This window comes from Pseudophryne corroboree, chromosome 6, assembly GCF_028390025.1.
Source record: "Pseudophryne corroboree isolate aPseCor3 chromosome 6, aPseCor3.hap2, whole genome shotgun sequence".
Taxonomy (NCBI): domain Eukaryota; kingdom Metazoa; phylum Chordata; class Amphibia; order Anura; family Myobatrachidae; genus Pseudophryne; species Pseudophryne corroboree.
Genome location: NC_086449.1, coordinates 264,509,233 through 264,535,446, shown reverse-complemented (window position 1 = coordinate 264,535,446; position 26,214 = coordinate 264,509,233). Strand labels below are relative to the sequence as shown.

Sequence of the window (26,214 nt, the reverse complement as noted above, 5' to 3'; positions counted from 1 at the left end):
TTTAGGTGCCCTATCTCCTGCGGAGCCCGCCTATACCCCATGGTCCTTACAGAGTCCCCAGCATCCTCTACGGACTAGGAGAAATAGATTTACCGGTAGGATTAAAATCTTATTTTTTACACTGCAATTTAGATTGCAGATTGAACACACCACACCCAAATCTAACTCTCTCTGCACATGTTATATCTGCCTCCCCTGCAGTGCACATGGTTTTGCCCAACTGCTAAAAAAAATCCTGCTGCGATCAACTCAGGATTACCCCCATTGTTCACCAAAACGTTTATATCATCTCCGCAGAATACTTTTGCTGTTCTTGGCTGCAATGGCAACATCGATTTTCTGTCATATACTAGGGAAACCTAAATAAAAACTTGCCCAGGTTGCATAAAGGACTTGGTGAAAAGCCAAGTGTATATGTGGTAAAAGTTTCAGAGGAGTAAACCAGTAGATGGAAGATGGAAAATTGTTTTAATCCTTCAAAACCACACCCTTCTCTTTCATTTGTATGACTGGGTATACAACTAGCTGTTTAAAATTAAATGAAGTAACTTTGCACCTGGAAACCAAACCAGGCTGACATGCAAGATGAGGAAATACATTTATATTTTTGCATGCAGGGTAAATACTGGCTGTTTTATATGCAGCCTACATATCCGGGACATATTTATTTTTACAGTGCAATGTAGATTTCAGTTTGAACACACCCTCCTCAAGTCTATGGCCTGATTCAAAGTTGATGTGTTCACGTAGCATCTACAAATATATAAGGGGACAATACACAGTGCTTGCGCGGGACCTGTTTTTGGTTAGATCAACACAGAGGACTCGTGGACACTCGCTCAGGTTAGAGGAGAGGAGATTCCGCACAATACGTCGTAAAGGCTTTTTCACAGTAAGGACAATACGTGTTTGGAATTCCCTGCCCGAGGGAGTTGTAATGGCGGAATCTGTCAACACCTTTAAGAATGGGTTAGATAAATTCCTATTGGATAAGGATATCCAGGGGTATGGTGCATAGTCATGCATTATAGTTACTATAAATAGGGATAAAATGCAACGGCTGACAGCAGCATCAGTCAGAAATTTTAGTCAAATCATCATGCATAGGACACCACAAATAGGTTGAACTCGATGGACAATTGTCTTTTTTCAACCTCAGATACTATGTTACTATGTAGCGATTCTTTGCTACTGTGCAAAAACTCCTACAGCACATGCGTTACACAGAGGCGCGGTTGCTATGGAGACGCACGGTTACTGGAAGGTTGCATTGTGCACGCACGAACAAGATGGGTCTGCCTTATGGAAGTTGTAGCATACACCGACAGTCAACAGCTGATATAGGAGGCCATGTTCAGATGGAGAAACTGCACCTGCCGCAGGACTAGTGCAAGTTTCAATGGTACAGCCAATGGTGGGTCTAAACATGCACCAATCAGTATTACAGTGTGTATTGACACTAACAGTGGGCGTCTCAGCCCTTGCAAATCGGACACATGGATGTAAACAAGGGAAGGACTTTGTGTCGGTATTTGCATAAAGCATACCCTCCAACTTGACCCATTCCATTAGGTACAAAGGGGCAGATGTATTAAGCCTGGAGACAGCATAAGGAAGTGATAAACCAGTGATAAGTGCAAGGTGATAAACGCACCAGCCAATCAGCTCCTACCTGTTAATTTACATATTGGAGCTGGTTGGCTGGTGCGTTTATCACCTTGCACATATCACTGGTTTATCACTTCCTTATGTCTTCTCCAGGTTAATACATCTGCCCCAAAATGCTCTGTTCCTGGGCTTCCTTTCCAGTGGTGGTTCCAGAGGCGGGGCTGCAGAATAGTCCAAAATTTAGATAGGGGGCCACACCAACTGCCAGCCCAAACTGCCAATCATTGCCTGCCGGGACTTATTGGCAGTTGGTGTGGCTCCCCTATTTGAATTTTGGACCGTGCTGCAGCCCGACCTCTGCAACTGTCTCTGGCAAGGAAAATCCAGGAACAGAGCATGTTGTACCTAATGGAATGTTGGAGAATATAATAAAGTTGCACATGGGTGACCTCCAATTGGCGCAGCTACAGCCGAATCTGAGCCCACCTGTGAATCTGCCCCTGAATCTCTCCATACATTAGAAATCTGCCCCTCCTGCGGTGCAGCGTGGTATTACTATTGTGCACACATGCCCAACTCTGAATTTGCCACAAAATGAGTATGTTCTCGAATGTGAAAAGACAATCTGAAACAAACATGGTGCCTGATTTATGTTTGTCAAGCCACTAGCGTATCTATAATGGGTGCAGTGTGTGCGGTGCACTCGGGCCCCTGGGGGCACCTGTTATGTTTAATACTCACCCTCCAGAGTCCCCATTTTCCCAGTGTTTCACACATGCACAGTAGGAAAATCACTGGGAAAATGGCCCCTGTGCCGCCACCTATACGGAGCCCGGACGGAGCCTGCACACGGACCTCCTCCTCTCTTGAAGCGCCCCTGAGTCAAGCAAAAAGACCAAGTAACTGTGTCTGGAACAAACCATGTTACCATGTAAGGGAAAAAATGCATTTATGGGAAACCTTTACCTACCTCATTTAAGATAAGGAAAAACCTTCTTAATACTTGTTCTTATTGTAGTTTTTATATATTCATTTAAGTGCTTTTAGTTCAGCTGTGATTTTATTGTTGTCCCATTATTTTATGCATGTTTCTTTTATGTAGAACTGTACGTTAATAAATACCTTTTAATTTAATATAATTGTCAAGTTTATAATTGTTGCATTTGACACCGTGGTCGCTACATATCCCTCATCCCCCCGTTTGCTCCTAAATTCTATTCAGGGAATCACCATCCCTGTACATTCTTGAGGGATTCAGCTGACGCCCCAGTAGCAGCAAAGGGGAGTGTCACATTAACTTGCCTATTTTTCCTTTATACAACATATCTGGTTCTTATCGCAAGTGGCGCAATATTAATCCTTGTTCTATAAGGGAAAAAATACATTTATATTTTTTCTATGCAGGGTAAATTCTGGCTGCTTTTGCATGTAGCCCACAAATATCAGGCAGCTTTAGTTTTACACTGCAATTTAGATTTCAGTTTCAACACACCCCACCCAAATCTAATTCTCTCTACACATATTACATCTGCCGCCCCACCCTGCAGTGCAACATGGTTTTGATCAGTTGCTTGCTTTTTTGCCTTACTTACAGTATAGACCTGAATCAGGGCCTATATGTGTGTAATGCCCAAATCTTTATTTGTTATTATTTTCTTATTTTTCAGACTACTGTATTTGGTGATTATTAGTGATTATTGCAGTGAAATGTTCTTGCTATTGAAATGTGATGCTTTCCATATTATCAGGATCTAGTTACATGGTGTCAGCATATAATGTATGTGCACATTCACGTGCTCTATGTATGCACAGCCTAAATTTCCAATTTGTGCCTTTCTGTTGTTAAAATTGTATACCCCCTGTAGTGTTTCTGCATATTGTTGCAGTGTGTAATAATGTTACAGTATGTAATACAACATTTAATGACGTAGAGCAGTACTGTGAACGTTGGCAGTCTATAGCCCATAAAAATCATCAAATATACCATAGAGTCTATGGAAAGCCTCCAAAAAGCTAGCTGGGCAATGAAGTGTTAAAAAGTGATCTAAAGTCCATGGGCACTGGGGATGGAATTGTCTCCATGTTGTAGCCTGCAACCAGCATGGTGTTGTGCATTACGGGCTTGAGTCATCGGGATGATAGGGGTTGTTTTGCTGGAAACTGATAACAGGATTCATACAAACATATTACTCTTCCCACAGATATCCAGAGTTGCAGACACAAGGACAGGCGGAAAGGTTCCTTAGATGTTAGGTCAACCACCTCCCGAGGAAGTGACGGTATGTAAACTTTAATAGCAGTGGCAATAAAAATAATGTAACCCTTATTTTTATATCCATTTGCTTTAACAATTATGCAGCTATGTCAGTTTTATGCATGGTTGTATTTACAATGTCTTTATTTCTATTCATGTAACTTTTTACCTTTTTTTCTATGTTGGTACGTAGAGTAAGGCAACCATGTAGTGCATGACCTGGAAGAGTCATGGCCAACCTATGAGAAAATTGATATTGGTGTTGTTGGCCGTTACAGCCAGTTAGATCCTGTACTCAGTTTAGAAAATTAATTCACTATCTGATCTGGTTGCTATAAGTAACATAACACTTTTCTTTGCACCAGTTTTATTTATAAATGTTCCCAAGTATTAGATTGAATGCAGTTGTCCATTTGCACGCGGTGGTCCTGATTCATTAAGGTATACAAAGCAGTAGCCACAGCCGCTAATGCTAACTTATGCTAATGCTCCATGAGGGGTCTTGTGTAAATTGACGCCCCTACATGTGTGTGCTGCCCTCAGACGCGGCCATTGGATCACTTGCGTAAACATTGGCCATCTGGGTAACTGGGTTACACGAGCTGGCTGTGTATTCCAGACTCGCAAGGGCAGGACATCTGCATAGGAAGATTTAGACTCTGGAGACATGCCCTCATTTAGTAAAATAGTCCCTGTTGCCTGCTTTATGTCAATCATGCTAAGACTTTGGGGCCCTGCAGGTGAGATTGGAACATACGCAGTACAGCTTTCCTCGTATCCACCAGCCATTTGCGGATTGTTTTCACCCTCTTACCTATGCATGGCATCAAGAGCACAAAGGTGCTCAAAAAGCAATGTCCTATAATGGTTTAAAGATGTGTAGGGAGGATGTGGAGCCGTCTGATTGGGACGAGGAGGGTGTGTGATATTCAGGAAGTGGGTTACAGTTGGGTGTCACTTCCAGGGCATGATATCAGTAATTCCAGTAGTTTTGTTTTCAGTTCCTTTTTGTGTGGAACTGGAGTTCAGGGAGCAGGGTTGTCACTTCCCATATAATTGATGGCATGGGTTTAACATCTTTCGTTACTTTACAGGTAGTTCACAGAGGCGGCATTCTTCAATGGCAAGAATACATTCAATGACTATTGAAGCCCCTATTACAAAGGTACAGTAACTAAATACTTGCAGGGTAATTCTTTTGGGAATTGAAGCTGATATACATACATATAATATCATCATTGTCTCCCCATAACCTCTCTCCCACCCCCTGCTGTACAGACTTCAGCTCCCTGTGTGAGAAAAGGCAGTTTGCAAAGCATAAAAAAAGTATCATAGTTTGTGCTAAAATAATACACTGCCACCCAACTCTACGACAGCCCCACTGTTATTAGCTGAAAGTTTTGTTCTGATTTACTTATGTATATACTGCTTTATCCATCAAAGAGATTTTATTTTTTTGTGCAAAGTTTTTCTGGCAGTGAATGGACATACAGTATTTCCACGTGGATCAGCATCTGCTAAATGAAATGTGTACATGTCCTTCTGATGCCCCCTGGTGGTTATAGCGTGTCCACCAGCGCCCTCTCTGGCTGTTATACTGCTGCCAGTAAAGCGTTTCTGCAGGTAGCATTGCAATATAATACTGCCGTGCAGAAGGTAAAGGATTTCTTGGGATAAAATACAGTAGAAGGCACTTTAGTCGGCTGAGAGAATGCTCAAATTGCTTTTTCCAAGTGGCTTTTGTGCACAATTGGCAAAATTCTCTTCGTGCCACAGCAGGTCCTGATAATTCTACTTGGTAGTACACACAATAACCCACAAATACACTCACTGAATTTAAACCAGTCCTGGAGTTCAATTTCAGACAGTTAATGTATTATTATAATTCTATTATGTTGTTTTGTTGAATTACCCATTTTCTCCTAAAGTTATTCAGTAGTTCTTACATGCTGCTCTATTTCTGCAAAAGCCCGTGCTTCATCCTAAGACTCTGGATTCAGATAATGACGATCCCTCTATATTTGCTGGGGATGTAGTTGGAACCTCTGCGCTCAGGATTACGGCAGTCAGAATGCCAACGCCGGAATCTGGACACCTCTTAGAATGCTGATGCCGGCATCCTGACAGCCGGGGTCCCAAACATAAGTATCCCGTGGAATTTAGGGTTAGGCTGCAGGGGGAGAGTTAGGGTTAGGCTGCAGGGGGAGAGTTAGGGTTAGGCTGTGGGAGGGAGTGCTAAGTTTTGGCTGCGGGGAGGGAGGGTTATGGAGAGGATTAGGGTTAGCTGCCTCCTACACCCCGTCAGAATTTTAAGCCGGTGTCGGTATTCTGACCACCGGCATCCCGACTTGACGGTATCCTGTATCCTGCTCCTGCATACTGTGCACCACTTATAAAACGATAGACCACAGAGGTATACAATGCATTTCATCTTGTGATTGTCTTAGGGCCTTTATCTTATAATTATCTTAGGGCCTGCTTCATAGTTGTACGCACACCTGCTGTTTTTGCAGTGCACACATCTAAGTTGCGCTGTACAACATGTGCCGCCAACGATGGTCACAGTGAGAATTTCTTCACAAAGTGACTGACAGGCACCATTTTGTGGCAGTTACCGGGAGTGGCAGCAAAAATGTAGTTGTGCTTTGCCCATTTTAGGGCCGTGTCTCATCCTGTGTCTGCAATCCTGTATGCACTAACAGTGGCTCCGGCGTCTCGCTTCCTGCAGCCATACTGCGCGCCCATAGTGGCTACTCGGAAGTTCTGATCTGCGACGAAGCTGCTTCTTTGTACACAGCAACTGGGGCTCGCATTGATGCTGGTGGTGTCTCACTACAAATCCAGGCGGCTGTGGCACTGGCATATTTTTGCACAGTTGCATAATATTGTAAGTCAATACTGTATATAATACTTTCATCGGTTTCAATTAAATGAGAGCTTTTCCACTTTAAATGACATCTCGTCAGTGGGTTGGTGAGATCTGTTACAGACAGGACATCCTTGCATCTAGGTCATCTGTAGCATGAAAATAAAAGCACAGATGCCAAAGGCATTGCCCGTGAACCTGACCTTCTACAGAATGTAGTCCATCAATTACAGCATTTTACCATGTATCAGTCAGACAACAACACGACAACATGTCCATGGATGTTAAAATTTCAATCCAACCCGTTGTGAATATCCAGCTTATCCCCTTCAGTCACATTTAACAGTGTGTCATTGTAATGTGTCTTTAGTACAGATCCTTTACTATGCATTAATAAAATATTGCATGTGATCTTCCTCCCCAATATTTGAATGCCATAATGAAAACTAACACATTGAACAATTATGAATATGCATTAGTCTTAAGTTTCACTAAGGATGCTCTATGGCCGATTTAATTACAAGCGATGTTACGGATGTACTGGTGAAACACTCTTGATGGCATCACATTGTGACTGCAATATCGCTCACTTTCCCTCACATACCCATGATCAGTGTTGCTGTGCTGATATTCTGTGTGATATGCGCATCTTCACATTTAACCACACATTGTAACCACACATCACTCGGAATTGAATTGGGCCCTCTGTTCCATGAAGTCTTAAGGTGCATACACACGGTGAGATATTGACTATGCCCGATTTTGACTATGCGAATTCCCTTGAACTCCCCCAGAGTCCAGAAGCACCGATATTGTTTATACATGCAGTGCGATTTTGACTATGGCCATTTTGGACTATACTTTGTACTAGATTGTACACAACATAGTCAAAATCGCATTGCATGCACAGTCTATTTTTTCTTACGCTAACGATCCCATGGGACCGCGCATAGGTATCGCAAGCTACACACGGTGCGATATGTGCTAACTTTTCTTACAATTTTGACTACTGTATATAGGTGGTCATTCCGAGTTGTTAGCTCGCTAGCAGTTTTTAGCAGCCGTGCAAACGCTATGGCACCTCCCACTGGGAGTGTATTTTAGCGTAGCAGAAGTGCGAACGAAAGGATCGCAGAGCGGCGGCAAAGTTTTTTTGTGCAGTTTTAGAGTAGCTCAATACCTACTCAGCACTTGCGATTACTTCAGACTGATCAGTTCCTGTTTTTACATCACAAACACGCCCTGCGTTCGCCCTGCCACGTCTGCGTTTTTCCTGGCACGCCTGCGTTTTTTCGAACACTCCCTGAAAACGGTCAGTTGAAACCCAGAAACGCCCACTTCATGTCAATCACTCTGCGGCCAGCAATGCGACCGAAATGCTTCGCTAGACCTTGTGTGAAACTACATCGTTCGTTGTAATAGTACGACGCGTGTGCGCATTGCACCGCATACGTATGTGCAGAAGTGCCGTTTTTTTTTGCCTCATCGCTGCACAGCGAACGAATGCAGCTAGCGATCAACTCGGAATGACCACCATAGTCAAAATTGGAAGCAAACATCGCACCATGTGTATGCACATTTATATTCTTTTCTTATATTCTTTTCTGCTCCATGTATGAGATATATTAAACAATGCAACATGGTCTTACATGATAACTCCAGAATGGGCAGCTTTAGCTGTGTCTGCTGTGGCTCACCAAAGATGGCTGCAATATTCCTGTGAGAATCCTTAATCCTTAAACATAAGTTCTGACCTTAACTGAGGGCATGTTGTGGTATAATTTGCAGTGACCCATCCTTTGCCCGACATTGTGATATTAGATACTGCTCAAATTTGTAGACGGTAGATCCTGTCCATTATGTTGTTAACGTGGGGAATTACGTTAGGAAAGTACTTCCTCTTAAGTAGAGTAGCTTTTAATAACTGTGTTTTTGTCTTCTCCAACATAATAATAATTATTATCCCTTCCTGTATAGTTCCCCACTTGTGTTCCTTTTTTTCCTCCTTTTAGTAAATGGTTCCAGTCAGTAGTTCCCACTAATTCACTGTTTTTCTGCGTCACTTCTGCCCAGACAAGGTATCATTTAGACATTTTCCAATCTCTGCAAAGTTACATTATCTAAACTCTAACTCTTGTTTTTATGTTAAGCCAAATACACTGGTAATTACGTGGCTCAAACTACATCATCATTAGATACAAGATAAGCATAAATGTAATGTAGCCTCATTCTGATTAGTCTCTTGTAGTACTGTAGCTGTGTATGAAACGCCCTGTCCTGTGCTCCACGGCGCACTCCTGTGTTACATACAGCCTGATCCCAGGGCTGTATAATCCGTTTTAAGGTCCTAGACATACTGAAAATTGTAATGGGAATGGGGACCATTATATGAATGGTTTTCTTATTTACTATACAATCTGTAACACAATAAAGATAGGAATCCCATACTGGCATGGAATGTTCTTGCATCAGAATCGGCTTTATTGGCCAGGTACACTTGCGTATACTAGGAATTTGTCTTCGGTTTGCTATACAACAGCCAAGTAGGTAACAGATAAGCAGGTGTGGGGATGGGGGGGGGGGGGAGTAAAGTCATACAGATAGGAATACCGTAGGGACACAAGTGAGTTACATGTACGTCTAGTCAGTCAGTGTTCAGGAGTTCTCCAGGCAGACCGCTTGGAGAAAGAAACTTTTGCGGCTTCTGGTATATCCGGCGGGGACAGCCCTGTAACGCCTGCCTGAAGGACGCAAGTTAAACATGCTGAGACAATGAAATCACAACGGTTCGGTGTATAACCAGATTAGTTCCAAAACCAGCGTCATGTCGTTGTTACAGTAGTTATGGTGGGCAAGGTAGACCCGCTTTAGGTGAGCAGACATACTAAGACAAATCCTCTTCTTACGATTTAGAGAAGAGTATGTACTCCATCTTGACCTCTAAGACTCTGGGGACATCACCACGACATCACCTGGTCTTCACATAGTTTTCGGTGCAACACTATGGGGGTGCGAGGCAAAGGGAAGTCAGGGTGAAGTTGAAGTGATGTCGGGGTGAAATCCCGATGTAACATCACCTGGAATTAAATTGCATTGGGGAAAATGCTGACAACTGTATTACTGTACCCAGGCTTCCAACAACACCTGATACATATATATATATATATATATATATTTCTCTAACGTCCTAAGTGGATGCTGGGGACTCCGTCAGGACCATGGGGTTTAGCGGCTTCGCAGGAGACAGGGCACAATAATAAAAGCTTTAGGATCAGGTGGTGTGCACTGGCTCCTCCCCCTATGACCCTCCTCCAAGCCTCGGTTAGATTTTTGTGCCCGGCCGAGAAGGGTGCAATCTAGGTGGCTCTCCTGAGCTGCTTAGAATAAAAGTTTAAGTTAGGTTTTTTATTTTCAGTGAGTCCTGCTGGCAACAGGCTCACTGCTACGAGGGACTTAGGGGAGAGAAGTAAACTCACCTGCGTGCAGGATGGATTTGCTTCTTAGGCTACTGGACACCATTAGCTCCAGAGGGAGTCGGAACACAGGTCTCACCCTGGGGTTCGTCCCGGAGCCGTGCCGCCGACCCCCCTTGCAGATGCCGAAGTTGAAGAGGTCCAGAGGTCCAGAAACAGGCGGCAGAAGACTTTCAGTCTTCATAAGGTAGCGTACAGCACTGCAGCTGTGCGCCATTGTTGTCAGCACACTTCATACCAGCGGTCACTGAGGGTGCAGGGCGCTGGGGGGGGCGCCCTGGGCAGCAATGTATTATACCTTTTTTATGGCTAAAATACATCACATATAGCCCTTGAGGCTATATGGATGTATTTAACCCCTGCCAGATCTCACAAACTCCGGGAGAAGAGCCCGCCGTTTTAGGGGGCGGGGCCTATTCTCCTCAGCACACGGCGCCATTTTCCTGCTCAGCTCTGCTGTGAGGAAGGCTCCCAGGCTCTCCCCTGCACTGCACTACAGAAACAGGGTTAAAACAGAGAGGGGGGGCACTTATTTGGCGATATGATTACATATGTGAAAATGCTATAAGGGAAAACACTTGTATAAGGGGTTGTCCCTGTATAATTATAGCGTTTTTGGTGTGTGCTGGCAAACTCTCCCTCTGTCTCCCCAAAGGGCTAGTGGGGTCCTGTCCTCTATCAGAGCATTCCCTGTGTGTGTGCTGTGTGTCGGTACGTGTGTGTCGACATGTAGGAGGACGATGTTGGTGAGGAGGCGGAGCAAATTGCCTGTATTGGTGATGTCACTCTCTAGGGAGTCGACACCGGAATGGATGGCTTATTTAGGAATTACGTGATAATGTCAACACGATGCAAGGTCGGTTGACGACATGAGACGGCCGGCAAACAAATTAGTACCTGTCCAGGCGTCTCAGACACCGTCAGGGGCTTGTAAAAACGCCCATTTACCTCAGTTGGTCGACACAGACACGGACACTGACTTCAGTGTCGACGGTGAAGAAACAAACGTATTTTCCTTTAGGGCCACACGTTACATGTTAAGGGCAATGAAGGAGGTGTTACATATTTCTGATACTACAAGTACCACAAATAAGGGTATTATGTAGGGTGGGAATAATCTACTTGTAGTTTTTCCTGAATCAGATAAATTAAAGTGTGTGATGATACGTGGGTTTCCTCCGATAGAAAATTATTGGAGGTATACCCTTTCCCGCCAGAAGTGAGGGCGAGTTGGGAAACACACCTTAGGGTGGATAAGGCGCTCACACGCTTATAAAAACAAGTGGCGTTACCGTCTCCAGATACGGCCGCCCTCAAAGAGCCAGCTGATAGGAAGCTGAAAAATATCCTAAAAAGTATATACACACATACTGGTGTTATACTACGACCAGCAATCGCCTCAGCCTGGATGTGCAGCGCTGGGGGGGCTTGGTCGGATTTCCTGACTGAAAATATTGATACCCTTGACAGGAACAATCTTTTATTGACTATAGAGCATTTTAAGGATGCATTTCTATATATGCGAGATGCGCAGAGGGATATTTGCATTCTGGCATCAAGAGTAGATGTGATGTCCATATCTGCCAGACGATGTTTATAGACACGACAGTGGTCAGGTGATGCAGATTCCAGACGGCACATGAAAGTATTGCCGTATAAAGGGGCGGTCCATCGGACCTGGTGGCCATGGCAACAGCTGGAAAATCCACTTTTGTTACCCCAAGTCACATCTCAGCAGAAAAGGAGACAGTCTTTTCAGTCTTAGTCCTTTCGTACCCATAAAGGCAGGCGGGCAAAAGGCCAGTCATATCTGCCCAGGGTTAGAGGAAAGGGAAGAAGACTGCAGCAGGCAGCCCATTCCCAGGAACAGAAGTCCTCCACAGCTTCTGCCAAGTCCGCAGCATGACGCTGGGGCCATACAAGCGGACTCAGGTGCGGTGGGGGGTCATCTCAAGAGTTTCAGCACGCAGTGGGCTCACTCGCAAGTGGACTCCTGGATCCTACACGTAGTATCCCAGGTGTACATTGGAAATTCGAGACGTCTTCCCCTCACAAGTTCCTGAAGTCTGCTTTACCAACGTCTCCCTCCGACAGGGAGGCAGTATTGGAAAAAAATTCACAGGCTGTATTCCCAGCAGGTGATAATCAAAGTACCCCTCCTACAACAAGGGAAGGGGTATTATTCCACACTATATTGTGGTACTGAAGCCAAACGGCTCGGTGAGATCTAAAAGATTTGAACAATTACATACAAGGGTTCAAATCAAGATGGAGTCACTCAGAGCAGTGATAGCGAACCAGGACGATATGGTGTCACTGGATATCAGGGACGCTTACCTACATGTCCAAATTTTGCCCTTCTCACCAAGGGTATCTCAGGTTCGTGGTACAGAACTGTCACTATCAGTTCAGACGCTGCCGTTTGGATTGTCCACGGCACCCCGGGTCTTTACCATGGTAATGGCCGAAATGATGATTCTTCCTAAAAGAAATATGGACGCTTTCCTGATAAGGGCAAGGTCCTGAGAACAGTTGGCGGTCGGAGTAGCACTATCTCAAGTAGTTCTACGACAGCACGAGTGGATTCTAAATATTCCAAAATCGCAGCTTTTTCCGACGACACGTCTAATGTTCCTAGGAATGATTCTGGACACAGTCCAGAAAAGGATGTTTTCTCCCGGAGAAGAAGACCAGGGAATTATCCGAGCTAGTCAGGAACCTCCTAAAACCAGGAAAAGTATCAGTGCATCATTGCACAAAGGTCCTGTGAAAAATGGTGGTTTCTTACAAAGCGATCCCATTCGGTAGATTTCACGCAAGAACCTTTCAGTGGAATCTGCTGGGAAAATGGTCCGGATCGCATCTTCAGATGCATCAGCGGATAACCCTGTCTCCAAGGACAAGGGTGTTTTCTTCTGCGGTGGCTGCAGAGTGCTCATCTATGAAAGGGCCGCAGATTCGACATTCAGGACTGGGTCCTGGTGACCACGGATGCCAGCCTGAGTGGCTGGGGAGCAGTCACACAAGGAAAAAATTTCCAGGGAGTGTGATCAAGTCTGGAGACTTCTCTCCACATAAATATACTGGAGCTAAGGGCAATTTACAAGGCTCTAAGCTTAGCAAGACCTCTGCTTCAAGGTCAGCCGGTATTGATCCAGTGGGACAACATCACGGCAGTCGCCCACGTAAACAGACAGGGCGGCACATGAAGCAGGAGGGAAATGGCAGAAACTGCAAGGATTCTTCGCTGGGCGAAAAATCATGTGATAACACTCTCAGCAGTGTTAATTCCGGGAGTGGAAAACTGGGAAGCAAACTTCCTCAGCAGGCATAACCTCCACCCGGGAGAGTGGGGACTTCAGCGGGAAGTCTTCCACATGATTGTAAACCGTTGGGAAAAACCAAAGGTAGACATGATGGCGTCCCGCCTGAACAAAAAACTAGACAAATATTGCGCCAGGTCAAGGGACCCTCAGGCAATAGCGGTGGACGCTCTGGTAACACTGTGGGTGTACCAGTCAGGGTATGTGTTCCCTCCTATGCATCTCATACCAAAAGTACTGAGAATCATAAGAAGGAGATGAGTAAGAACGATACTCGTGGTTCCGGATGGGTCAAGAAGGACTTGGTACCCGGAACTTCAAGAGATGCTCACGGAAGAACCGTGGCCTCTACCTTAAGAAAGGACCTGCTCCAGCAGGGGCCTTGTCTGTTCCAAGACTTACCGCGGCTGCGTTTGACGGCATGGCAGTTGAACGCCGGATCCTGAAAGGGCATTCCAGATGAAGTCATCCCTACCCTGGTCGAAGCCAGGAAGGATGTAACCGCAAAACATTTTCACCGCATTTGGCGAAAATATGTTGCGTGGTGTGAGACCAAGAAGGTCCCTACAGAGGAATTCCAACTGGGTCGTTTCCTACATTTCCTGAAAACAGGACTGTCTATGGGCCTAAAATTAGGGTCCATTAAGGTTCAAATTTCGACCCTGTCAAATTTCTTCCAGAAAGAACTGGCTTCAGTGCCTGAAGTTCAGACGTTTGTAAAAGGGGTACTGCATATACAGCCTCCTTTTGTGCCCCCAGTGGCACCTTGGGATCTCAATGTTGTTTTGAGTTTCCTAAAGTCACATTGGTTTGATCCACTCACCACTGTGGAATTAAAATATTTCACATGGAAGGTGAAGATTCTATTAGCCCTGGCTTCAGCCAGGCGTGTGTCAGAATGGGCGGCTTTATCATATAAAAGCCCTTACTTAATTTTTCATTCTGACAGGGCAGAATTGAGGACTCGTCCTCAATTTCTCCTTAAGGTGTTTTCTGTTTTTCACATGAACCAACCTATTGTGGTACCTGCGGCTACTAGGGACTTGGAGGACTCCAAGTTACTTGACGTTGTCAGGGCCCTGAAAATATATGTTTCCAGGACGACTGGAGTCAGAAAATCTGACTCGCTGTTTAGCCTGTATGCACCCAACAAGATGGGTGTTCCTGCTTCTAAGCAGACGATTGCTCGCTGGATTTGTAGTACAATTCAACTTGCACATTCTGTGGCAGGCTTGCCACAGCCAAAATCAGTAAAAGCCCATTCCACAAGGAAGTGGGCTCATCTTGGGCGGCTGCCCGAGGGGTCTCGGATTTACAACTTTGCCGAGCTGCTACTTGGTCAGGGGCACACCCTGACTGAGGAGGACCTGGAGTTCTCTCATTCGGTGCTGCAGAGTCATCCGCACTCTCCCGCCCGTTTGGGAGCTTTGGTATAATCCCCATGGTCCTGACGGAGTCCCCAGCATCCACTTAGGACGTCAGAGAAAATAAGAATTTACTTACCGATAATTCTATTTCTCGTAGTCCGTAGTGGATGCTGGGCGCCCATCCCAAGTGCGGATTGTCTGCAATACTTGTACATAGTTATTGTTACAAAAATCGGGTTATTCTTGTTGTGAGCCATCTTTTCAGAGGCTCCTTCGTTGTTATCATACTGTTAACTGGGTTCAGATCACAGGTTGTACGGTGTGATTGGTGTGGCTGGTATGAGTCTTACCCGGGATTCAATATCCTTCCTTATTATGCACGCTCGTCCGGGCACAGTATCCTAACTTAGGCTTGAAGGAGGGTCATAGGGGGAGGAGCCAGTGCACACCACCTGATCCTAAAGCTTTTATTATTGTGCCCTGTCTCCTGCGGAGCCGCTAAACCCCATGGTCCTGACGGAGTCCCCAGCATCCACTACGGACTACGAGAAATAGAATTATCGGTAAGTAAATTCTTATTATATATATATATATATATTTTTTTTTTTTTTTTTTTTTTTATACACACACATCAAATACTGATAGTGTAGGGAGTTTGATCTCCCAGATTATACATTGTAGTGAATACACCACAGTCCTGGGAACACAGAATAATGTTCTATATCTATATTAATAAAGCATATATGCCTTATTATTAGATAAAGCATATCTCCAAAACATGTTCAATATTCTATATTGTAATTATGATTTTCACACAAGAAAAAAATAGATATGTTAAACCAACTGCTAATTTTGATTGGCAGGAGGGCTAATCTTGGTGTAGTTTCATCCATGCTCCTGCTCCACCAGGTAACTGACCCTCAAATAGAGTATCAAAATATAATTTGAATGCATGGTCTGGAGCCTGATATTAGAAGAGGGGATGGGGCCCTAAGATAGTGAGGCCCACCTGCGATTTTGCCTTTACTTCCGTGGGCCAGTCCAACCCTATTCATGGCCCTAACCAAAGTGCTGATAGCCCCAATCAGGGATCTACTGTCCATGGTGCAGAATAGAGTATACTGTCTACTCTTATGCTGAGAGCTGTAATTTTTATATATATATATATATATATATATATGTATATGTATATATCTCTTGTGTAGACGGGTGGCACTCACAGGGGACTATAACAGCGAAAATAACCACAGAGACTGCGCTCCGGACTGTGGTAACGTTTCAGTTACTGTAGTAGCCATGTTCAGGCTATGTCATTTCCAATGGTTGTCTAAGCCTTTGTGGCTGCAGGCCACTTCCTTAAGCATGGGCCCATGGGCTTAGCTATAGTGGGGGCAGGAGGTGCCATTTGCTGTGGTACCCAGATGCTTAGGGTCCTGCTTACGAGCACTACTCCTCTGTATCCAGGCCATATAGTAGTCTTCCAAATTCCTGGAATTTACCACTAAGCAATTGGGTCAAGCCTGAAAAGGGGAACTCATCAGCACTCGTATAGGTGGCAGTCTCTGTCCCCACCCCCTCCCCACTGTCTGTATACTCAGGGACTGAGGGGGTCATTCCGAGTTGATCGCTCGCTAGCAGTTTTCAGCAGCCGTGCAAACGCTATGCCGCCGCCCACTGGGAGTGTATTTTAGCTTAGCAGAAGTGCGAACGAATGTATCGAAGAGCGGCTACAAAGTTTTTTTTGTGCAGTTTCAGAGTAGCTCAAAACCTACTCAGCGCTTGCGATCACTTCAGACTGTTCAGTTCCTGTTTTGACGTCACAAACCCGCCCAGCGCTCGCCCAGCCACGCCTGCGTTTTTCCTGCCACACCTGTGTTTTTTCAAACACTCCCTGAAAACGGTCAGTTGACACCCAGAAACGCCCACTTCATGTCAATCACTCTGCGGACACCAGTGCGACTGAAATGTTTTGCTAGACCCTGTGCAAAACTACATCGTTCGTTGTGCCCGTACAACGTGCATACGCATGCGCAGAACTGACATTTTTTAGCCTGATCGCTGCGCTGCGAGCAAATGCAGCTAGCGATCAACTCGGAATGACCACTTGAGTCTTAGTTGGTAACAAAGGGGGGGAGGGAACATGTAACATTGCAACTTGTTAAAATCAATTTATAATGCACGTGGTGCACATTTAATATATGCAGAGAAAATTAGGTGAGAGAGGGGAGTGACCAAACTCAAATCTAAATGAAAGTGTAAAAATGTAGCTGCTCGCCATATGTGCACTACAGGTAACAGGGCTACATGTAAAAACAGTCAGTATTTAACCTTCATACATTAAATAAAAAGTATATGTATTTGCACTACTTGCATTGTAGCATGGTTTGCCCAGTTACAAAGTTACTTGGATTGCACCCAACTCGGAATCAGGAGGCATAATTGGAACTGGGAGAAGTACAATGTGGGATGATATGTACTGGGGACACCAGTGGCGTGCGGTGAGGTCAGTGGCTGGTGAGGCACTACAGCCATAATGTCTGCCGAATCCTGCCGATGACCCCTACCGCCGCCGAGCCAATGCCCGCTACTGCCTCTGAGCCGTTGCCTGCTGCCACCGCCAATGGCTTACAAACTCACCCACCATCAACTGACCCAGCCCTCCGCCACTAATTTGCATCTCAGTCCGATGCCGCCAATGCCCGCTGCCTGCCTGCTCATCATACTTGTGATATATTGTACATTTTTATAGAAAAAAAAATCTAGTGTTTGTGACTGGGAAGGGAGTGGCAGGAGGACATGAATGCAATTTTGTTGTCCAGGGCTTCCATTAACTTAATAGAGAAGGGTCTGAATGGGTTAAAAAATGTAAAATAAATGCGTGAGGTCCCCCCTCCTAAGTATAACCAGCCTCGGGCTTTTTGAGACGGTCCTGGTTGTTTAAATACTGGGGGAAAAATTGGACAGGGGTTCCCCGTATTTAGACAACCAGCACAGGGCTCTGAGTCCGGTCCTGGTTCCAAAAATACGGGGGACAAAAGATGTAGGGGTTCCCCGTATTTTTAAAACCAGCACCGGGCTCCTCTAGCCAGGGACATAATGCCACAGTCGGGGGACACATTTATGTAGGTCCCTGCGGCCGTGGCATTACCCCCCCCCCCCAACGAGTCACCCCTGACCGGGGGTTCCCTGGAGGAGTGGGGACCCATTAAATCAAGGGGTCCCCCCCCTCCAGGCACCCAAGGGCCAGAGGTGAAGGCCGAGGCTGTCCCCAGCACCCCTGGGCGGTGGGTGCCGGGCTGATAGCCATAAGTGTGTAAAAAAAAGAATATTGTTTTTTTGTTGTGGAATTACAAGGCCCAGCAAACCTCCCCCGCTTGCTGGTACTTGGAGAACCTCAAGTACCAGCATGCAGGGAAATAACGGGCCCGCTGGTACCTGTAGTTCTACAACAACAAAAATACCCAAATAAAAACACAACACACACACCGTGAAAGTAAAAATTTATTAAAATACACTTACACACTCACACATACCTACATCCCACGCCGGTCACGTCCACTTGTCCATGTAGAATCCAATAGGGGTACCTGTAAAAATGAAAATTATACTTACAAACGAAGTAATCCACAGGAGGAGAGAGAGAGAGAGAAATGGAGAGAAATTAATGAATATTATGCACTCACTGACGCAGGAGGACGTTAGCACAGACAGGGGAGAGTGCTGCTGCTGGCTGGGAGGACGGAGCAGGCGTCGGAGGAGGAACGAGGGGGGGGGGATTCCTACCCGGCCACCGCACACAGGCGCCGCACCGGAGGAGGAACTCAGTCTCAGGCACACAGGCGCCGCCACTTCCGCTTCCAGCGCCGCCTGTGGGTGATTGAACACAGAGCCGGTTCTAGACCTTGTGGCGCCCAGGGCGTGGCTTCTTCATAGGGAAGGGGCTTGGCCACAGTTATCTCCTTGTACTTGTGCCCCCCTGTAGCTGTACCCCCAGTAGCTGTGTCCCCAGTAGTTGTGACCCCCTGTAGCTGTGCCCCCAGTAGTTGTGACCCCTGTAGCTGTGCTTCCAGTTGCTTTGCCCCCTGTAGCAGTGCCCCCAGTAGTTGTGACCCTTGTAGCAGTGCCCCCAGTTGCTGTGCCCTCAGTTGCTGTGCCCCTTGTAGCAGTGCCCCTTGTAGCTTTGCCCCTTGTAGCAGTGCCCCCAGTTGCTGTGCCCCTTGTAGCAGTGCCCCCAGTTGCTGTGCCCCTTGTAGCAATGCCCCCAGTTGCTGTGCCCCTTGTAGCAGTGCCACCAGTTGCTGTGCCCCTTGTAGCAGTGCCCCCAGTTGCTGTGCCCCTTGTAGCAGTGCCCCCAGTTGCTGTGCTCCTTGTAGCAGTGTCCCCAGTTGCTGTGCCCCTTGTAGCTGTGTCCCCAGTTGCTATGCCCACTAGCTGTGCCGGTGCCCCCGTAGTGCCGCAAACACACACACATTTAAAAAAAAAATACACAAATACTTACCGCTCCTGCGGCGCTGCCTTCCGTCTCCGTCCGCCGGCTCCTCTCTACTATGGGAGAGACGTCATGACTCATGACGTCTCTCCCATAGTAGCGCCGCTCAGACACTAGGGGTCAATTATGACCTCTAGTGTCAGTAAGCGGCGCCTGCTGCAGCGGGCGCCCACACAGCCCACGGCGCCTGCTGCAGCCGGGAATGGGGGGATTAGTATGCGGCTCGCTAGTGATTGGACAGCGGATCCAGCACTGGATGCACGCCCCTGTCATTGAGGCACCAGTAAAGGTGCCGCTTCCCCATTCTTTTACAATGGGCCCTGCCCGCCCCCCGCTGCCCGGACTTTAACGTTAGCAGCAGGAGGCACCTCTCCCGCTGCCTCGCACCCTCACACGCAGCCACATACACAGGGGGGAAATTATTAAAAAATAAATGAAGATATTTATCACAGACTCTGTGTTATAAATATCTTCTTTTTATTATTTTAATCATTATGACAGGGGAGGCACAGCCTCCCCTGACTGCACGTCCCTGGAGGCTTAATATGAACTGAGGGCACTGTAAGATATAATGAGCCTGATTCAGATGCGATTACAACTTCGATGGTGCCGCAACTGAGTGATTATTGGCAGACTGCACACACTTCACGGGCCAGTGTGCGCGCCAAGGTACCTCTGCGATGCCGCTCGCAGTGAGGAATCAGTCACAGAGACCGTTTGGGGGAGGTAACGGGAAGTGTCTGCAAAAACACAGGCGTGTTGTGCCGGTTTTTGGGGTGTGTCTCGGTGTGTGACTGCGATCTCTTACTCATAAAACATGGTGCCAGCGTCACAGCTCACACGGCTATTCTGAGCATCCATGGAGGCACCGAAGGAGTCAATGTTCCTCGCATCTACACGGAGTACGCCGTTGCTGAGCATATTGTAATGGCTTTAGTGGGAGCCTCTGTTAACTAGTGGGAGGCTACTACACTTCTGATGCATTGCAGTTCTGTAACTAAAAAAGATGGCTGCTGCATTGGCATTGTAACAGTGTCTGAATCAGGCCCAGTGTGAGCAAGGAAACTACTACTGGGACATAGAATGAACTAGGGAATTACTATGGAGCATAAAATGTACAGCCACTGCAGGGAAAGTTGTTGGGCCAGTACATGTTTCTATGGGGCCCACAAAGTTCAGACTACGCACCTGCATGGGCCCCTACCACTGTATTCCCCTTATTGCCCCAGTCCTACACTGGGCATAAGAGCCAACTTTTTACAGTGTTTGGGGGTGCTTAAGTCTCCCCCCATATAACTGAAAAATTGTCATGCATAGACATGGATAGTGGAAGCACAAATATTGGGGGTTCTCTAGCACCCACAGAGCTGCGCGGGCAGTACGGACGGTGTTATTGTGAGCATTACTGCCTCACAGCACTGAGGTCATGGGTTTGATTCCCTCCATGGCCCTAACTGTGTGGAGTTTGTATATTCTCCATGTACTTGCTTGGGTTTCCTCTGGGTACTCCGGTTTTATTCCACAATCCAAAAATATACTGGCAGGTTAACTGGCGTGAATGTTTGTGCGTGTACGCAGGGCTGGATAAATAATGGGGTGGATGGAGCTGCAGCTCCAGGCCCCCCATTGAAAATAGGCCCACAGCTCGCCGCAGTGAAGAGGCCCATAACCGCCGGCATAACAATGAGTCACACTGATTCACTGTATGCCGGCGACAGACAGTGCCACCGCCGCGGCTCCCAGTCTGTAAATCCCGGCCAGAGCGGGAGGAGGGGCAGCTCTCCTCTCGAGCGTCACCTTCCCGCAAGTTATTGAAGTGCCTGGGTGGAGTGGAGGAGGAGCCGCTCTCCTCTCTACTCTCAGCCCCCCCCCCCCCCCCCTCCCAGACTTCAATGCTGCTGAATGATGAGGATGGCTGCAGATGGGGAGGAGGGGCACCGCAACGTAACGGTCTCATCACATCCACACCGCGCTGGCCAGCACCCCCTGGCCGCCTCCCGCTTCGCACACCGCGCTGGCCGCCTCCTGCTTTGCACCCCGCGTTGGCCCCTTCAGCCATCTCCTGCTGCACGGTCCCTACCCCACTCTGGCCACCCTCTGACCGTCACCCGTACGGAGTATAATGTGTCCACGTCACATTTGACAGTGTCCTGCTCCCAGGGGGGCTCTTTCAGCTGTATTTATATTTTACAACTAAATTCTGGAATGTGATGCAAAATTGGACCTTTATGACTGCGAATTTGCATGTGCTGTACCACTTCAAAACCTATATCTGTGTCCCTGAGAGTTGCATATTTCCCCCTGTTTCATACGCTCTTGAGAAGAACACGTCCTATAATTTTTCTGTTCTAAGCCAGAGTAACAAGTCACTACTGTTCACACAATATGGCCAGAGATGAAGTTACGCACATCTGTAGAGCATATCTTGCCTGAATTTGCTCTGTGCATTCTCCAGTAATGGGTGCTCCTAAGTACCGTCAATGCAGATATATGCACAGTTTGATTTCAACTATACAGTACTTTAGAGCGACAGGGCCATCTAGACACACTGAGGGTCCGGGTAATAATGGGAACATGGCTACATCTGCTATTAGAATAAAGAATAGGGAACTTCAATTTGTGCAGACTTGAAGCAGCGATACGTGTCTTGGAGGGGAGTAAATCTCCTACAAAGCTTGCCATGGCCCCATCATTCCCAGGAAAATAGTACCAGCCCCCTCCCCCTGTCAGCACCCAATACTGTGGCACTGATTTATTACTGGACATTGTAATGAGGTGTGGTATGGCTGACCGGCGCCGGGATCCCAGCAGCATACCGACGACGGGATCCCGACGGGTAGGGGCGAGAGCAGCAAGCCTCTTGCGGGCTCGATGGCAACCTCTGGTCGCCACGGGTTCCATTCCCACTCTATGGGTGTCATGGATTCCCACTAGTGGGAATAGTCGCTGTTGGTCGGCATGCCGACCGTTGGGATAGTGAGGGGGCGGGATGTTGGGGGAGGTCATGTGACCATCGGTCTTGTGACCGCCGGTCACATGAATACCACCCGTTTTAATGTAGGCACAGTGCAGCGATGTTGCAAATGCAGGCTATGCAGAGCTGAGCAAAGCATTTGCACCTATTGTAGGGCAGGTGCAAGTCCACCGGGATGCTAAGGGGGAAGGGGTGGTTTGTAATGGGCCCAAGCCAGCTGTGTAAGGGAGGAGGATTATGCCCCCTCCTTGGTGTACAATGTATGTCATTGCATATAGTTGTTTCTCTTTTCGAACTCCCATCACTTGGCCGGCCATTGCTTTCTACAATCCTGCAAGTCCACACTGGTGGCGATGATTACTAGCAAACCAGGCAGTAGAGACGTTAAGCATGCAGGCGCAGACACATCTCTAGATGCATGCTACTCGGAATATGGGCGCATATATATGCATTTTTTTCTGGGTGCATTCCTTTGGAGCGGAGAACATCTGCTCTACTGTGTGGTGTAGTGTGACTGACGGACACTACTGTGTGGTGTAGTGTGACTGACGGACACTACTGTGTGGTGTAGTGTGACTGATGGACACTACTGTGTGGTGTAGTGTGACTGACGGACACTACTGTGTGGTGTAGTGTGACTGATGGACACTACTGTGTGGTGTAGTGTGACTGATGGACACTACTGTGTGGTGTAGTGTGACTGATGGACACTACTGTGTGGTGTAGTGTGACTGATGGACACTACTGTGTGGTGTAGTGTGACTGATGGACACTACTGTGTGATGTAGTGGGACTGACGGACACTACTGTGTGGTGTAGTGTGACTGACGGACACTACTGTGTGGTGTAATGTGAATCGGTACTATTATGTGTCCACGCCCCTATATTTTTGACACGCACCTGTGGTACGCACTGTCCCTGTTTTCAAAGGGAGAAGAGGGGGGGTGCCAAAGCAGGCGTTTGCCCTGGGCACCACAAGGTCTAGAACCAGCCCTTACTTCAGCATATACAGACTATGAGGGAAGGGGGCACACTGATGCATATACAGACTAGGAGGGGAGGGGGGCACACTGACGCATATACAGACTAGGAGGGGAGGGTGGCACACTAATACACATACAGACTAGGAGGGGAGGGTGGCTCACTAATACACATGCAGACTAGGAGAGGAGGGTGGCACACTAATACACATACAGACTAGGAGGAGAGGAGGGCACTCTAATACACATACAGACTAGGAGGGGAGGGTGGCACACTAATACACATACAGACTAGGAGGCGTAGGTGGCACACTAATACATATACAGACTAGGAGGGGATGGGGCACACTAATACACATACAGACTAGGAGGGGAGGGTGGCACACTAATACACATACAGACTAGGAGGAGAGGAGGGCACTCTAATACACATACAGACTAGGAGGGGAGGGTGGCACACTAATACACATACAGACTAGGAGGCGTAGGTGGCACACTAATACACATACAGACTAGGAGGGGATGGGGCACACTAATACACATACAGACTAGGAGGCGTAGGTGGCACACTAATACACATACAGACTAGGAGGGGAGGGTGGCACACTAATACACATACAGACTAGGAGGCGTAGGTGGCACACTAATGCACATACAGACTAGGAGGGGAGGGTGGCACACTAATACACATACAGACTAGGAGGCGTAGGTGGCACACTAATACACATACAGACTAGGAGGGGATGGGGCACACTAATACACATACAGACTAGGAGGCGTAGGTGGCACACTAATACACATACAGACTAGGAGGGGAGGAGGGCACTCTAATATACATACAGACTAGGAGGGGATGAGGGCACTCTAATACACATACAGACTAGGAGGGGAGGAGGGCACTCTAATACACATACAGACTAGGAGGGGAGGGTGGCACACTAATACACATACAGATTAGGAGGCTTAGGTGGCACTCTAATACACATACAGACTAGGAGGGGAGGAGGGCACACTAATACACATACAGACTAGGAGGGGAGGGTGGCACACTAATACACATACAGATTAGGAGGCGTAGGTGGCACACTAATACACATACAGATTAGGAGGGAGGGAGGCACACTAATACACATACAGATTAGGAAGGGAGGGGGACACACACACACTGACGTATATAGAGACTAGGAGGGGGCACGCTGATGCATATACTTTTCAGGACCCACTCCATTTCAGTGGCCATGCCCCCTTTTTAGGTATGCGCAACAGTAATCCCATCTCATTTCCTATACCCCCACTTTAAATTCCCATTTCGACGACCACTGTATGTATGTGGTCATGACTGGGACATAGCTATACCAGGATACAATTTATTTAGGTAGGATAGAATAGGAAGAATAGGAGGAGGGGTAGCAATGTATGTGAAAAAAAGCATAAATGCTACTTTAATACAAAATACTGAAGACAAAACTGAGGCCCTTTGGGTCACCATAGAAACCGGGGAGAAGGATGTTATTCGCATTGGGGTGATCTATAGATTGTTGGACATCACTAAAATGGCTTTAAAGTAGAGATGAGCGGATTCGGTTTTACTGGGTTCTCAAAACCGAATCTTATTGGCTATCCAAAACACGTGACATCCGTGAGCCAATAAGATGTCGTTTTGAGAACCGAGTAAAACCGAGTAAAACCGAATCCGCTCATCTCTACTTTAAAGGGAGAAGTCATAATCATGGGAGACTTTAATTTACCTGATGTAAATTGGGAGGTGTCTTTTGCAAGTTCAGCTAGAAGTGGCAAATTTCTACATTCCTTACAGGGAGCATTTCTCAAGCAATTGGTGATGGAGCCCACTCGCAAAGATTCAATATTAGATTTAATTCTTACAAATGGTGATAGGATATCCGACTTATATGTGGGTGAGCACCTGGGATCCAGTGATCATCAAGCAGTATGGTTTAGTATAAAGACAGGATCCAACTCCTGTCACACAAAAACAAAGGTGTTGGATTTTAGAAATGCTGATTTTGCAAAAATGGGGAGATGTTTAAGTGATTCATTGGCGGACTGGTGGAACTTGGAAGGAGTACAGGAGAGGTGGGAAAAACTGAAAAATGCAATACTAAGTGCAACTGATCTTTGTATCAAAAGGGTTAGGAAAAGCACCAGGAAAAGGAAGCCAGTGTGGTTCACAAAAGAAGTATCAACTAGTGTGAAAGCAAAAAAGATGGCTTTTAGGAAATACAAACAGACTCAAAATAATAATGACAAAGAGGTGTATCTTGACAGACGGAAGGATGCTAAGAAAGTGATCAGACGTGCAAAGGCAGAAGCTGAGGAAAAAATGGCCCAGTCAGTAGATAAAGGGGGCAAAACTTTTTTTAAGTATATAAGTGAAATGAGAAAATCAAATGGAGGAATAATAAGACTTAAGACAGAGAGTGAGCATTTGGTGGAGGGTGACAAGGCAGTAGCAGATCACCTAAATAATTATTTTTGCTCAGTATTTACTACAGAAGAAGGGATGGGGCCACAGTTAAGTTGCAAGGACATTCATAAAAATAAGGTAGTTGAAAGTACATTTACAGAGGAGAAGGTCCTAACAGAACTTTCACAACTAAAAGTGGATAAATCAATGGGACCAGATGGGACACACCCAAGGATACTCAAAGAGCTAAAAGATGTGCTGTTTACACCGTTAACAGAATTATTTAACCAGTCACTAAATACAGGTGCTATTCCAGAGGACTGGAAAAGAGCAAATGTAGTTCCACTGCACAAAAGTGAAAGCAAGGAAGAAGCAAGTAACTACAGACCAGTAAGCCTTACATCAGTAGTGGGGAAAGTAATGGAAAAACTATTAAAAGAAAGAATTGTGGAATA

General features: G+C 46.5%; 1 protein-coding gene across 3 annotated transcripts in view; it reads left to right on the top strand.

The window, feature by feature from the left end:
- PDE8A (phosphodiesterase 8A) overlaps positions 1 to 26,214 on the top strand; it is a 462,427-nt gene that overhangs the window by 389,808 nt on the left and 46,405 nt on the right. For all 3 annotated transcript variants that reach the window (XM_063925983.1, XM_063925981.1, XM_063925982.1), the window contains exons 12-13: positions 3,810 to 3,887; positions 4,957 to 5,027. In XM_063925983.1, coding sequence (XP_063782053.1) covers positions 3,810 to 3,887; positions 4,957 to 5,027 — 149 coding nt within the window. The remainder of the gene's footprint in view (positions 1 to 3,809; positions 3,888 to 4,956; positions 5,028 to 26,214) is intronic.